The 14,428-nt window shown below is 44.0% G+C and overlaps 1 protein-coding gene across 4 annotated transcripts in view; it reads right to left on the bottom strand.

Annotated features, from left to right (window-relative positions):
- Window positions 1-1,258: 1,258 nt before the first annotated feature.
- Window positions 1,259-14,428, bottom strand: part of LOC131488049 (organic anion transporter 7-like) — a 39,452-nt gene continuing 26,282 nt past the window's right edge. For 2 of the 4 annotated variants that reach the window (XM_058689368.1, XM_058689367.1), the window contains 5 exons: window positions 10,860-10,975; window positions 9,542-9,756; window positions 7,591-7,699; window positions 6,935-7,138; window positions 1,259-5,938 (listed from right to left, as the gene is read on the bottom strand). In XM_058689368.1, coding sequence (XP_058545351.1) covers window positions 5,878-5,938; window positions 6,935-7,138; window positions 7,591-7,699; window positions 9,542-9,756; window positions 10,860-10,975 — 705 coding nt within the window. In that variant the 3' untranslated portion in view covers window positions 1,259-5,877. Of the gene's footprint in view, window positions 5,939-6,934; window positions 7,139-7,590; window positions 7,700-9,541; window positions 9,757-10,859; window positions 10,976-14,428 lie in introns of those variants that run through there. The other 2 variants (XM_058689369.1, XM_058689370.1) reach the window with 2 other exon arrangements.

The raw sequence follows: 14,428 nt of genomic DNA, 5'->3' as shown, positions 1-14,428 counted from the left end.
AGAGTTTACTCATCAGGGATATTCTGTCTGGGTTTCAGTCCAGGGGATGGCAGTACAGTTTTAAGAGCCAGACTGAAGATCATCAGTGACCTCGCACATTTACAGCACACAGTCTAGCTCCCCTCGGTAAGGTCAATGCCGTGTGGCCTAGTATTGATCCAAAGGCTTTGATGTGACGTCTCTGGTCAAACTTTATTCCCTTCAGCAACAAACAGAACTGGGGCAAAGTCCAAAATCCAGCAGCTTCTGAGGAGCACCGGAGACGTTACGCACTGATCAAGGTGTATTGGGAGAATTTACGGCAACCAAGGAATTTCGTTCATATTTTGGGGATATCGAGGAACCATCCACTGTGCTACCAGGGGGTATTGCGTCGGAAACTGACTTTGGCAGGATTTGGAAATAACTTTCAGATTGCACAATGGACTGATGCAATTTTGTAGGTGGGACTTTGGGGACCAATACACATTCAAGCAGTGGTGATTAATACTGCTGAGTGTATTGTGAGAATAGATGTGTTCTCCATGGGTGGTAGTTCTCGCGATTGCCGGGGACGTGCCCAGGGGGAAAATGTCATAATTCGAAGTGTGTTAGTAAGATGAGTGTACTCCAGGAACCACCTATCTTCCCCAGGATTGTCCTGTAGTCCCTTCGTATTAGTAGAGGATACCATGGTCGAGGGAAGCAGGTGACTGCAGTGATCGTGGAGATAGTGGAGAAAGAGAAGCTTTGTGAAAATATCGCATGATCACAAAAGCTTGGTGTGGTAAATCAAAAAGTCCGTTGAGGGGCACCTGGGTGGCTCAAGCGGTGGAGCGTCCCACTTTGGCTCAGATCGTGATCTCATGGTTCATGAGTTCGAGCCCCACATGGGGCTCGCTGCTGTCAGCACGGAGCCTGCTTTGGATCCCCTGTCCCCCTCTCTCTCTGCCCCCCCCCCCGCTTGTGCTCTCTCTCTCTCTCTCTCAAAAATAAATAAAATATTAAAAAGATTTATTTTGGGGTGCCTGGGTGGCTCAGTTAAGCGGCCGACTTCGGCTCGGGTCATGATCTCGAGGTCCGTGAGTTCTAGCCCTGCGTCGGGCTCTGTGCTGACAGCTCAGAGCCTGGAGCCTGCTTGGGATCCTCTGTCCCCCTTGCTCTCTCTGCCCCTCCCCTGCCTGCACGCTCTCTCTTTCTCTCTCTCTCTCTCTCTCTCTCTCCCTCTCTCAAAAATGAAAAGAAACATTAAAATTTTTTTTAAAAAAGTGGTGATGACATTGCTAATGCCTGTTATAAGACAGTTTCTCATTGCCTTTGGGGTTCTGGTGAGGTCTGAGCCTTCCTGGCCCACCTCCCTGGGAATAGAGCTGCGGACTATAGACCACATCTTGCTGGTTGTCATTCCTGTGCCTCTTGATCTCCTGGAAGGCATTTGGCAGGAGAAAGGCAAAAAAAGCCAAGCCTGATTGACTTTGTTTCAAGTTCTGAGGCCCACGGGATACCTAGAGGCCTTGCAGGACAGCTAGTAAGAGAAGAGCTTGTTGAGTTGAGGGTCTAGGAAGCCTAAAGACGGAGGCTAGATAGCTCCAATGTGTAGGATTTGTGAAAATAACCAACGGATCTGCGATTTTCCACCAGCCCGGAGGGACTGAGCGCGGTACCATTTTGTTGCGGGTCGAAGATAAAAGCGTGATGTCGCACGTGCACACGTGGACTGAGAACCGCTACATCCGCTTTTACGTTTTTCTTTTTCTCATTTCCTCTTTGTATCCCGGGTTCCCAGCATATTGCCGGGGAGCTGTTACATGCCGCATACATGATTACTGAATCAATTAAAGACTTTTAAAGCTCTTCATAATGACACCATCCTGTGTGTTGAACGTTCAATGGCATGTGTTACTTTATAACTGTGCCATCAGTTGACAGATCTCTATTTACAAACCTTTGGTCTTTTGGAAAGACCAAAGGATGCTACTTTAGTTTCACTGTCTTTAAATTCCAGTGGCTTTGTAGACTTCTTCATAGCTTTATGATTATGAGACTTTTTTTTCTTTTGAAAAGTATATGCTCCTGGCTGTTAACTACCTAATACTAAATTATGTATTTTTATGCATATTTTTTAGATACACATATTAATATATAGTCATTTTGAAAAATTTTCATTTCTCTTGCAATTTACTTTTGATGATACCTTAGAATATTTTTAAATGTTGCATTATCCTTTTTAAACTTAGAATACAAAAAATGTAAATCTCATAAAAGGACAGCACTAAAAGTGAAAAGCTTTTATCACTTTTATGAATATTATTTTAGATTTTGCCTATTTCTCTAGGACTTGTCAATGGAGGTTTTAAATGAGTTTTCAGTCCAGTTTACCTCTGCTTACATTCCTGGCGTTTGCTTGACTATTCAGAACATTTTTTTCAATCCCAAGAGCTCATAAGCAGGTTTTGTACTGAATAACATGGCTTAATTGTTCCACCTATCTTTTTATTTATTTACTTATTTATTTTTAATAAAAATTATTTTTATTTTTAATTTTTATTTAAAATCTTTATTTTTAATTTTTTAAATGTTTATTTATTTTTGAGAGAGAGAGAGAGACAGAGCATGAGCAGGGGAGGAGCAGCGAGAGAGGGAAGCACAGAATCCGAGGTAGGGTCCAGGCTCCGAGCTGTCAGCACAGAGCCCAATGCGGGGCTCGAACTCACAAACTGCGAGATCATGACCTGAGCCGAAGACAGAGGCTTAACTGACTGAGCCACCCAGGCTCCCCCTCCACTTATCTTTTTAATTACATGGAATATATTTTTTTGGTTTAGAGAATAAAATGAAATTATTAAGCATTTATTTATAAAGTGAGTTAATGGCACTTATGTAATCATCGATTTCTACTAGTGATTTACGATGCCCAAATCATCAAGTTTTAAGTATTACACATGCTACCGTATTGTTCTGGACTTCTTTTGATTTTTCTTTTTAAAGTTTATTTTTTTATTTTTGAGAGAGAGAACGAGTGCAGGAGGGACAGAGAGAGAGCGGGACAGAGGATCTGAAGCAGGTTCTGTGCTGACACCACAAGAGCCCAATGCGGGGCCTCGAACTCAAGAACTGTGAGGTCATGGCCTGAACTGAGTAAGGGGCTGAGCCACCCAGGCACCCCGTGGTCTTCTTTTGATTTGCAAATCCATCTGCTATTGGTGTTTAGACACTCGCATCTCATTCTGGCAAACGCTGCCCCCAAAACCTGCCCCACCCTCCCTCTATGAGCCTCATTTTCCCGAATCAGCTTGTCTAGTATTAATTTGCAGTTACACTTGGAACTCTTTTCTGAGCTGTTCCAAAAGAATGGAGTTTTCCATGGTAATTACTCCATCAACTCCTCTACCACTAATTGAAGCAGAAGCAATGTCTTTTTTTTTTTTTTTAATTTACCTCCAAGTTAGTTAGCATGTTGTGCAATAATGATTTCAGGAGTAGAATCCGGTGATTCATCCCCTACATATAACACCCAGTGCTTATCCCAAGTGTCTTCCTCAATGCCTCTTGCCCATTTAGCCCACCCCCGCAGCCACAACCCCTCCATCAATGCTCATTTGTTTTCTATATTTAAGAGTCTCTTAGGGTCTGTCCCCCTCCCTGTTTTTATATTATATTTGCTTCCCTCCCTTATGTCCATCTGTTTTGTACCTTAAATTCCACATATGAGTGAAGTCATATGATATTTGCCTTTCTCTGACTGACTTATTTGGTTTAGCACAATAGCCTCTAGTTCCAACCCCGTTGTTGCCAATGGTGAGATTTCATTCTTTTTGATCACCCAGTAATACTCCATTGTATGTGTATGCCACATCTTCTTTATCCATTCTTCCGTCGATGGACATTTGGGCTCTTTCCATACTTTGGCTATTGTCGATTGTGCTGCTATAAACATGGGGGTGCATGTGCCTCTTCGAAACAGCACACCTGCATCCCTTGGATAAATACCTAGTAGTACAATTGCTGGGTCGTAGGGTAGTTCTATTTTTAATTTTCTGAGGAAGCTCCATACTGTTTTCCAGAATGGCCGCACCAGTTTGCATTCCCATCAGCAGTGCAAAAGGGTTTCTCTTTCTCCTCATCTTTGCCAACATCTGTTGTTGCCTGAGTTGTTCCTGTTAGCCATTCTGACAGGTGTGAGGTGGTATCTCATTGTGCTTTTGATTTGTATTTCCCTGATGTTGAGTGACGGGTATTTTTTCACGTGTCTGTTAACCATCTGGATGTCTTCTTTGAAGAAGTGTCGATTCATGTCTTTTGCCCATTTCTTCACTGGATTATTTGTTTTTCGGGTGTTGAGTTTGAGAAGTTCTTTATAGACTTTGGATACGAACCCTTTAACTGATATGTCATTTGCAAATATCTTCTCCCATTCTGATGGTTACCTTTTAGTTTTGCTGAATGTTTCCTTCACTGTGCAGAAGCTTTTTATTTTGATGAGGTTCCCAATAGTTCATTTTTGCTTTTGTTTCCCTTGCCTCCGGAGACGCGTTGAGTAAGAAGTTGCTGCAGCCAGGGTCAAAGAGGTTTTTGCCTGCTTTCTCCTCGAGGATTTTGATGGTTTCCTGCCTTATGTTTAGGTTTTTCAACCATTTTGAGTTTATTTTTGTGTCTGGTGTAGGAAAGGGGTCCAGATTCATTCTTCTGCGTGCCGCTGTCCAGTTTTCCCGACACCACTGGCTGAAGAGACTGTCTTTTTTCCATGGGATATTCTTTCCTGCTTTGTCAAAGACTGAGTCCTTGATTTCTCTTTCTGTTGCTTCATTATTGGTGTCTAGGAATGCAACCAATTTCTGTGTATTGATTTTATTTCCTACGACTTTGCTGAATTCATGGATCAGTTCTAGCAGTTTTTGGTGGATTTTTTTCGGTTTTTCATAGAGTATCATGTCATCCGCGAGGAACGAAAGTTTGACTTCCTCCCGGCCGATTTGGATGCCTTTTACTTCTTTGTGTTGTCTGATTGCTGAGGCTAGGAATTCCAACACTATGCTGAATAACAGTGCCAAGAGAGGGCATCCCTGTCATGTTTCTGACTTTAGGGAGAAAGCTCTCAGTTTTTCCCCATTGAGGATAATACTAGCGGTGGGTCTCTCGTATATGGTTTTTATGATCTTGAGGTATGATCCTTCTATCCCTACTTTCTTGAGGGTTTTCATCAAGAAAGGATGCTGTATTTTGTCAAATGCTTTCCCTGCATCTATTGAGAGGGCCACGTGGTTCTTGTCCTTTCTTTTATTGATGTGATGTATCACATTGATTCACTTGTGGATATTGAACCAGCCCTGCATCCCAGGTATAAATCCCACTTAATCGTGGTGAATAATTCTTTTAATGTATTATTGGATCCGGCTGGCTAGTATCTTGTTGAGAATTTTTGCATCCATGTTCATCAGGGATCTTGGTCTGTCGTTCTCCTTTTTAGTGGGGTCTTTGTCTGGTTTTGGAATCAAGAATCAGTGTCTTTAATACTATCCCATCTTTCTATCCAGAAACATGCTGGAGGTCTACAATTTTACATATATTTTACTATGATTCCTTTAAAAATATTATGACTTTTAATATACAGAATTGTATCACTATGTGGTGTACCTGAAATGAATATAACGTTGTATGTCAACTAGACTTGGATAATAAAATCTTTTTTCAAAAGTATTACGACTTTTCTCAAACTTCTTATTTTGATTGATTGTAGATATTTTATCCATAGTTACTTAGTCCTGCAATCGTAGATGGGATCTGTTATTCCATTCTATCTTTTTATTTTATTTTACAAACTTTTCCAATTTCTGGGGACAGTCCTGATTTTCCTTCTTCTATCTTACTCTTTGAGTGGCAGTTATTTCCTGGAATTCCTTAAAACTGTGTCACTTTCATGAAGGGATCTTCCTGCTTTACTTTTCTTGAGGCTTTTCTCCTGGTAAAAACACAATGAGACCAACAAACAAGCACAAAAGTGAGAAGACCTCAAGTCAGCGTACATGTCCTGCATTCTCCAGAGCAAGCTGATTCTTGACCCACCAGTTTTGATAAAATCCGTGACCCCTGCCCCAAGGGTTTGAGTAAATTTTCTGAAGACCAAGTTTCCGGGGCAGGATCTGGGAGGGCAGCTTTGGTAGTTTCGATTCTCACTTTTGGACGACAGGGGATCCGGACGCCAAAGGGATTTGGAAAAGGCAAGGGCAGTATGCAAAGTTTTAAAATTCTCTCCAATTCTTGATCACTTAAAAATACTTAGGTTTACTACTTTCCTTCTTTTCTTAACAGGTTCATTCCTAGTGGACCCAGATGGTCTGAATGTCACAGACCACATAACAGGACTTCTCTGAGATGTATTGTCATGTGTGGGAGGGGCTCAGGTCCTCTCCCTGATCTCGTTCAGATTTCTTCAGTGGCCAGGACAGTCCTTAGGCCTACAGGAATCGGCAGCCCCGGGGAGCTGACTGCACTCCCCGAGCTGGGGGCTGCCAGGGTCTGAGGGATGAGAGTCTGGTGTTTGGATGTGTGCATGCTTGTGAAATGCCTTCAGGCATGTGTATGTCACACAAGGTCACCTAATGTTGGCCCCTGCAACCACTAAACCTACTGATCTAGGGAGCCATGGGGGAGTCTGAGGTTAGTGGCAGGAATGATGAGGCTATAGCTAAACCAGAGGCACTGGCCACATGGAACAGCCCAGGTCTAAATCTTTCCCTGGGAGGGGCAGCTGGCTGGCTCAGTCAGTATGAGCAGGCAACTCTCGATCTTGGGCATTTGGCTTGCTTAAGTCCCACATTGGGCATTTGGCTTACTTAAAAAAGAAATGTTCATAAATCTTTCCCTGGGGACAGTGACCCTGAATGATGGCTTGCCTTCCTCACTACAGACCTAGAGCACACAGCTCCCCTCAGGGACAGCCAGGGGGTTTACTCACTCCTTTTCCACATCCTGGATGGAGTCGGGCAGAGGTTGATTCCTGGTTTCAGGAAGGAGTGAGACAATAAGACTAGCGAGGATGGAGAAGATTCCATACGTGATCCAGGGCAGATGGGGGGAATACACAGTTAGGATCATCAAGAGGGGAGACAGCGCTGCCCCAATATAAGCAGCAATCCCCAGGATTCCTGTAACAGTTGCCCTTGGGGTGCAAACAATACAAAAATAATTTGGTATAAATCCACACATGTAATTGGCGATTTATTATTTTGCTTTGATTATGGGAGGTACCACAACAGTGCTTAGATACATGAAGGTTGACAATATACTCTTACATTTCAAATATGCTCTGTCATTTGCTGGCAACTTTTTTCAAGTGCCATTAGGACAGATTTTCATTATTTAAAAACTACTCTTATCCGTAGTTCAGTGGCTTTCGTGGTTCAATAGATTAGGTGAGGGGATACGTTAGAAAACTCAACACGGTGCCTTGCCAAAACAGATTTTAATAATTTCCGGCTGCAATTTTCGTTACTGCCAATGCTATTATAACTGATGCTTTGGATAATGACTCAGTTTTCTTCCTGCTATAAATGTTCACTAGCTGGGAATGGTCTGTGTTGCCCCTTATGGGACCTTCCATGAGATTTGTACCTGATTATGGTAGGGATTAGTTCGTTTCCATGGGTAGAAGAACTCACAATAGCTGCCGCAGAAACACTGACTCCCAGGGATGACAAAGAAAGACGCAGGGTCTGCATTTCTGGAGAGGAAGACCAGTGAGACTCGGGAAGAAAATTAGAGCCAAAGGAACCACTATCCACCAAATGATAAATGAGAAAGACACAATTAGAATATTCGCATGTGTTAGACGCATCGCAGGGAAAGCGCACAGGGCAGAGAATGGCTAGTGACCAGTAGCCGAGAAATGTGACCGATCTGTATGTTACAACTTCAACAGAGATGAAAAAACCTGAGTTATTTTCATTACCTCTCTCTTACATGGCAGAGATTTGCCAAAGATGGAGAGGGGAACGTGAGTTTGCTTTCATTAATTCTGTCCAGTGTCTCCCTCTGCCTTGCATGTACAAAGTAGGACTGTGATATGAATAATTACTGAAGGATGTGAAACTTATCCACATCCTTGAGAAGTTTAAGCCCTGGGTACACAATATTGACATAGGGCTAGTACTGCAGTAGAATAATAAAGGAACAGGAGTTTCGGGGCACCTGGGTGGCTCGGTCGGTTAAGCGTCTGACTTCGGCTCAGGTCATGATCTCATGGTTCGTGGGTTCGCGCCCCGTGTCAAGCTCTGTACAGACAGCTCAAGAGCCTGGAACCTCCTTTGGATTCTGTGTCTCCCTCTCCCGCTGCCCTCCCCCTCTCACTCACTCTCTTTCTGTCTCTCTCTCAAAAACAAATAAACATTAAAAAAAAAATAAGAACAGGAGTTTTATGGTACGGATAAGCTGGAGTGGAACTCGATCTAGAGTGCTATGTGTTAAAATCTTTTTTAATGTGTATTTATTTGTGAGAGTGAGAGACAGAGCATAAGCAGGGGAGGGGCAGAGAGAGAGGGTGACACAGAATCCGAAGCAGGCACCAGGCTCTGAGCTGTCAGCACAGAGCCCGACGTGGGGCTCGAACTCACCAACCGTGAGATCGTGACCTGAGCCGAAGTCGGACAGTTAACCGACTGAGCCACCCAGGCATCCTGATCTAGAGTAATATTTGAAGATTTAAGAATAAAGACCCGTATTAGGGAAAAAATAGTTGGACTTTGGAGACCTCTGGAAGAAAATTTCAGGGTTCAGTTTTGTATTCGATAATTTTAAAAAATTTCATGAAACCGTTATATAACATTGGAGTAAGCTGTGTAGTCCAGCAGCAAACATGTATCATTGCTGACATCCAGGATCAGGACACAGCTGTCCATCTGGGATACTGTAAAGTGCACAACTTTTCTGGGGGTTGAAGCGTGGGACCACCTGGGTTCCCCCATTCATTACATATGATCATTTCATTTAGCGAAATTGATTCTAAGAGAGGCTTTAACTCCTTAACTGCTTATTCTTATGGTATACTTCTCCACCTGAAGACAAGGTACTTTGATTTCCTTGAAGTCAAAAAGTTCCCAACACGCGGATGGCAGTGATGGTGACCTCATACAAGACTAGACATCAGGGAGTAAATTGTCACTGAAGCTGTAGTAACCAGAAAGCAACCAGGCAGAGGAAGTGATGGTAAATTGTGTCCTCATATGGGACACAATTATATATAATGGACACAATACCATCATTTAGAATTACAAGCGTGATTGGTCATAGCCAAAGGGCAAGTGGTCCACTGCTCTCCTAGAGAAACTTTTAGGAAGAAATGGTACCAATTACCAGATACTTCTCACATGTGATGAGGATAGCCATACGTCTGAGCCAACGTGTACTGACCTTTGACTCTTTCCCAGCCACCACGTTAATGGTAGAATTGTCCTAAATCCTCAGATTGGTTTTAGGGGATCATTAGAAACATCTCCCTTTCCTTGTTTGAGCACAGTCCCTGAGTCCCTGAGCTATTTCCTTTCTTCAACCTGTGCTCTTTTCTCACCTTTGGGCAGAAATGTGGTGATCAGAATGGAGATTCCAAGGAAGAAAAAGAAAATCATCTGGCACATTCGACGGCCTATATGATTCAGTGCCAAAACCGCAATATAACTGGATGGGATGTTGACTAGGCCAAAGAGAAACTGGGACAGGAAAACATTGCTTCCAATGTGCTGGATGTGGAGAACCAGGCCATAAAAAGACATGTAGACTGAAAATCTGTGGAACCAAAGAAAAAGATAGACGTCATGAAGTTTAGACCTTATTCTACAAATGACAATCGTAAATATTGTCAGACAGGCAGCCAGTGGTTGGTGGTAAAAAGGCACGGTCTGTTTTATAGAATATTCTACATGGTAATGATTTAAAAACTGTCATAAAATACTGCATGATGATGGAGGTCATAATTGTTACCCCTTTTTGGTGGGTGAGAGTACAGTTATTAAGAATACATAATGAGGCTTTCTAGGGTTTTAGATTTCTTTTTCTATATCGTCATTTGGGCGATTGTTGCGTGTACGCATATATAAATATTCATCGAACAGTATACGTTTGTGCACTTTCCTGTTTATAGTTTTAGCTCAATTAAAGTGGGAAAGAACAAGTGAAGAAACATCCAGCCAAAGTCTTTACTGTGATTGAAGTTCACAGCCTCAGTTTCCAGCTGATGAGCCTTGCAGGTGATGTAATAAATAAAACTCACTGTACAATTAATTCTGGGTCAGTCTTTCCTTAACTAAAAGATACAATTATCTTTTTTTTTAATGTTTATTTATTTGAGAGAGAGAGAGAGTAGGGGGAAGGGCAGAGAGAGAGGGAGGGAGAATCCCAAGCAGGCTCCACGTTGTCATTGCAGAGCCCGATATGGGGCTCGATCCCACTACTGTGAGATCATGACCCCGGCCGAAACCAAGAATCAGAGGCTTAACCAACTGGGCCACACAGGTGCCCCTAAAAATGCAGTTATCTTTTTTTTTTTTTTTTAATGTTTTTTATTTATTTTTGGGACAGAGAGAGACAGAGCATGAACGGGGGAGGGGCAGAGAGAGAGGGAGACCCAGAAGCGGAAGCAGGCTCCAGGCTCTGAGCCGTCCGCCCAGAGCCCGACGCGGGGCTCGAACTCACGGACCGCGAGATCGTGACCCGGCCGAAGTCGGCCGCTCCACCGACGGCGCCACCCAGGCGCCCCAAGATGCAGTTATCTTTATAGCACCCCCATGTTTTATCTCAAAATCTGTCCCCGCAACGGGTTGTACCCTTGGACAGGAATAGATTCACGTCTTCACCATTTGAATATTCTTCAGGCACAACGTGAAACCCACCTCACGAAGGACATCAAACAGATCCTCCTGCGCAGTGTAGGCGTGCGGAATATATCACGCAGAGAAATTTTTTTCTGTGCTGCCTCTAGCTCCTCTTGCATGCTGGACCTCAAAACCTTTAAGAACGATGGCAACAAGAAACTGTTCAGTTGTCACAAAATGTAGGCGCCAGGAGGCCCCTCACGGAGGATAAGCTAGGCCACTTGCTATTATATTTAGTAGGAGATAGAGACACCAAAGATGCCCTTGCATGTGAAAGGTGAATCAAGGCGTGAAAGGAGCTTTAGGATAATTACGTAGCAACAAGGACTTTTTTAAAAAAAATTTTTGTTTTAAGCGTGTATTTATTTTTGAGACACAAGAGAGACAGAGCACGAGGAGGGGGAGGGGCAGAGAGAGAGGGAGACCCAGAATCGGAAGCAGGCTCCGGGCGCTGAGCCGTCAGCACAGAGCCCGACGCGGGGCTCCAACTCACGGACCGCGAGATCGTGACCTGAGCTGAAGTCAGTTGCTTAACCGAGGGAGCCACCCAGGCGCCCCACAACAAGGACTTTTTAAACACTAGATCTGAGTGGGCTGCAGAGCATGAAAACGGATGAGTATGTTAGATATTCAGACCAGAAAGGGAATCAAATGCAAGTCACTTGGCTTAAGGTCCAAAGCTCCATTTATGCTAAATGGGCACAAAAGACTTGGGAGCTGAGCTGGATTCCCGGCTGTCCTTGCAGAGAAACTGTTTATCTCAGGAACAATGACATTTCCTGAGAATCTTTATTCTGGTTCTTCAAGTCTTTTTGAGTGGCCCCTGGGTGGCTCAGTCTGTTGAGTTCCAACCTCAGCTCAGGTCACGATCTCATGGTTCGTGGGTTCGAGCCCCACGTCGGGCTCTGTGCTGACGGCTCAGAGCCTGGAGCCTGCTTCGGATTCTGTGTCTCCTCTCTTTGACCCTCCCCCATTCACACTCTGTCTCTGTCTCTCAAAAATCAATAAACATTGAAAAAAAAATTTTTTTTAAGTCTTTTTGAGGGAAATCCTGGAATATTGTGTCTCCATGAATGGGATGCCTAGAATTAAACTTGAGGATGAAACCAGGGTGGGGTCTTGGTGTAGAATAATTTATACCTGAGCTGGTGATAATTTGGAGTTATTTAATGGTCCTGCAACATGCTGGGTATATACCGTGCCCAAGGTGATTAAATATTTCTAAACCCCAATGTCCCTGTCATCAGGAAAATGAAGGAGGAGGAGGAGGAAGAGAACGAGAAGAATGAGAAGCATAAGAAGAACAAGAAGAAATAGGTGAAGAAAGATAATAGCACCCTTTTCATGAGGATTTTCTTTTCTCTAAAAAAATTTTTTTAAATATTTATTTTTGAGACAGAGACAGAGTGTGAGCAGGGGAGGGGCACAGAGGGAGAGGGAGACACAGAATCCGGAACAGGCTCCAGGCTCTGCGCTGTCAGCACAGAGCCCAACACGGGGCTCAAACCCACAAACCGTGAGGTCCTGACCTGAGCTGAAGTCAGACGCTCAACTGACTGAGCCACCCAGGCACCCCTCGCGAGGATTTTCTAGCCATATGTGAGGTTGCAAACATACATATGGAATTCTCCCCAACACACCTCGGATACTTAATTATTTCTGAAATATTCAGATACTATCAACTTAATTCTCATCTCACTTTTACACATGAAACAATACTGGGGCACCTGGGTGGCTCCGTCGGTTGAGTGACCGAACCTTGATTTTGGCTCAGGTCATGATCTCATGGGTTCGTGAGTTCAAGCCTGGCATCAGGCTTTGCACTGACAGCCCGGAACTTGCTTGGGATTCTCTCTCTCTCTGCCCCTTCCCTGTTTGCTCATTCTCTCTCTCTCTCTCTCTCTCTCTCTCTCTCTCTCTCAAAATAAACTTTAAAAAAATGAAGCAATACCATGAAGTCCACTGGAAGAATTCCATGAAGAAGGGACTTGGGAAAATACCCCCCCCGCCCCCCCATCAAATGAAGACTAACCAGATCAAGAATGTCTTCGAGTTGCAGAGCTCACTCAAGCAGCAAAATGCTGGACTTACCCTCTTGGAAGAGAAGAGTAATGATAGCATCTCCTTCCTGCATCTAACACTCAAAAACCCAGGACCACCGGCCACTATCACAGGGGCGTTCTAGGAATGGGCTCCAAGGACACCTTAAACTTGGGCCAGATGAGGCCTGTTGTACCTGTAAGGTTGGCCTCAAATCACAGCCGATATCGGAGTAAAAGTCTGGGAGACACTGACGTTACTTCACCAAGGCCATTCATTTTTAGTGAGAAAGCAGAGATGTTTCCAGAAGAATTGAGGGAGGCAATGCGAGGTCATTTGTGGGCACTAAAGGAGCTACTCCTACCTGGTAAAAAATTCTTATTCAAGGAAGAGGAAGCCTCTATTCAAACGGAGAGCCCGCTGGATCTTTGGTTTTTAAACGCATCTGTTTCTCTGATTTTCCTTTGCTAGTAAATAAAAAAAACTGTGCCAATCATAACACCACGCTGGGGTGGAAAGCATGCAGTAGCCTCCTGTCTGAAGTCTTGCCCATTGGTGTCCTGGAATCAGTGGGTACGAATTCACAAAAGCCCCTCGTTAAATTTTTAGATAGTTTGTGAAGCAGTTGCCATGATGCTCGTGGCTTTGACTGACAATGGTGGTGGTGTTCATACTATAGAAGTTGACAATCACCACAAATTTGAGATCTATGGATTTTTTTATTCCTCCTATAATGTTAGGTGCTAAACATTTACCAGCACACCACTGGCTCAGCCCCTCTGCAGTCATCTGGACTCCTCTAAATTGCAAAAATTTTTAATAATATTTATTTATTTTTGAGAGAGAGGGAGGGAGGGGCAGAGAGTGAGGGAGACACAGAATCCGAAGCAGGCTCCAGGCTCCGAGCAGTCAGCACAGAGCCTGATGCAGGGCTTTGAACTCACAGACTTCGAGAGATCATGACCTGAGCCGAAGTGGGCTGCTTAACCGACTGAGCCACCCAGGTGCCCCTATCCCTGCCTGGTTTAAACCTGGCTAGTTCTTCCTTAACCTGTAAGACCCATTTCAAATGTAACTACCTTCGAGTAGCATTAAGTTCCTACACATCTGTGATCCAGGTTATGTCTCCCTCTTCGGTATTCACATACCACCCTTGCTTTATTTCAAAGAGGCTTTATCAAGCCCATAACCTTACCTATCTATTCGTGAACCTAGCAGTGGACCCACCTGCAGATTCTGGCAAATGGTCCACACATCCACGGACCCAGACAGCTGGCTCGCTGATGAACCCTGCTCACTAGTCTCCCCAGAATCCCACCCATGGTGACTGGTGGAGGGTTTATGTTTCCTGCCAAAGCCAGACTGTAAAGACTGGAGGAGGTGACTCCTTCTTCAAATGCACAAACACGAATTAGGGGGGGGGGGGGAAACAAAATAAAAATATCGATAAGAGAGTTGATTCTTTTAAAAAAAAGATGAACAGGGGCGCCTGGGTGGCGCAGTCGGTTAAGCGTCCGACTTCAGCCAGGTCACGATCTCGCGGTCCG

The sequence above is a fragment of the Neofelis nebulosa genome, chromosome 10 (assembly GCF_028018385.1).
Source record: "Neofelis nebulosa isolate mNeoNeb1 chromosome 10, mNeoNeb1.pri, whole genome shotgun sequence".
NCBI lineage: Eukaryota > Metazoa > Chordata > Mammalia > Carnivora > Felidae > Neofelis > Neofelis nebulosa.
This window is presented reverse-complemented; position numbering and strand designations above follow the sequence as displayed.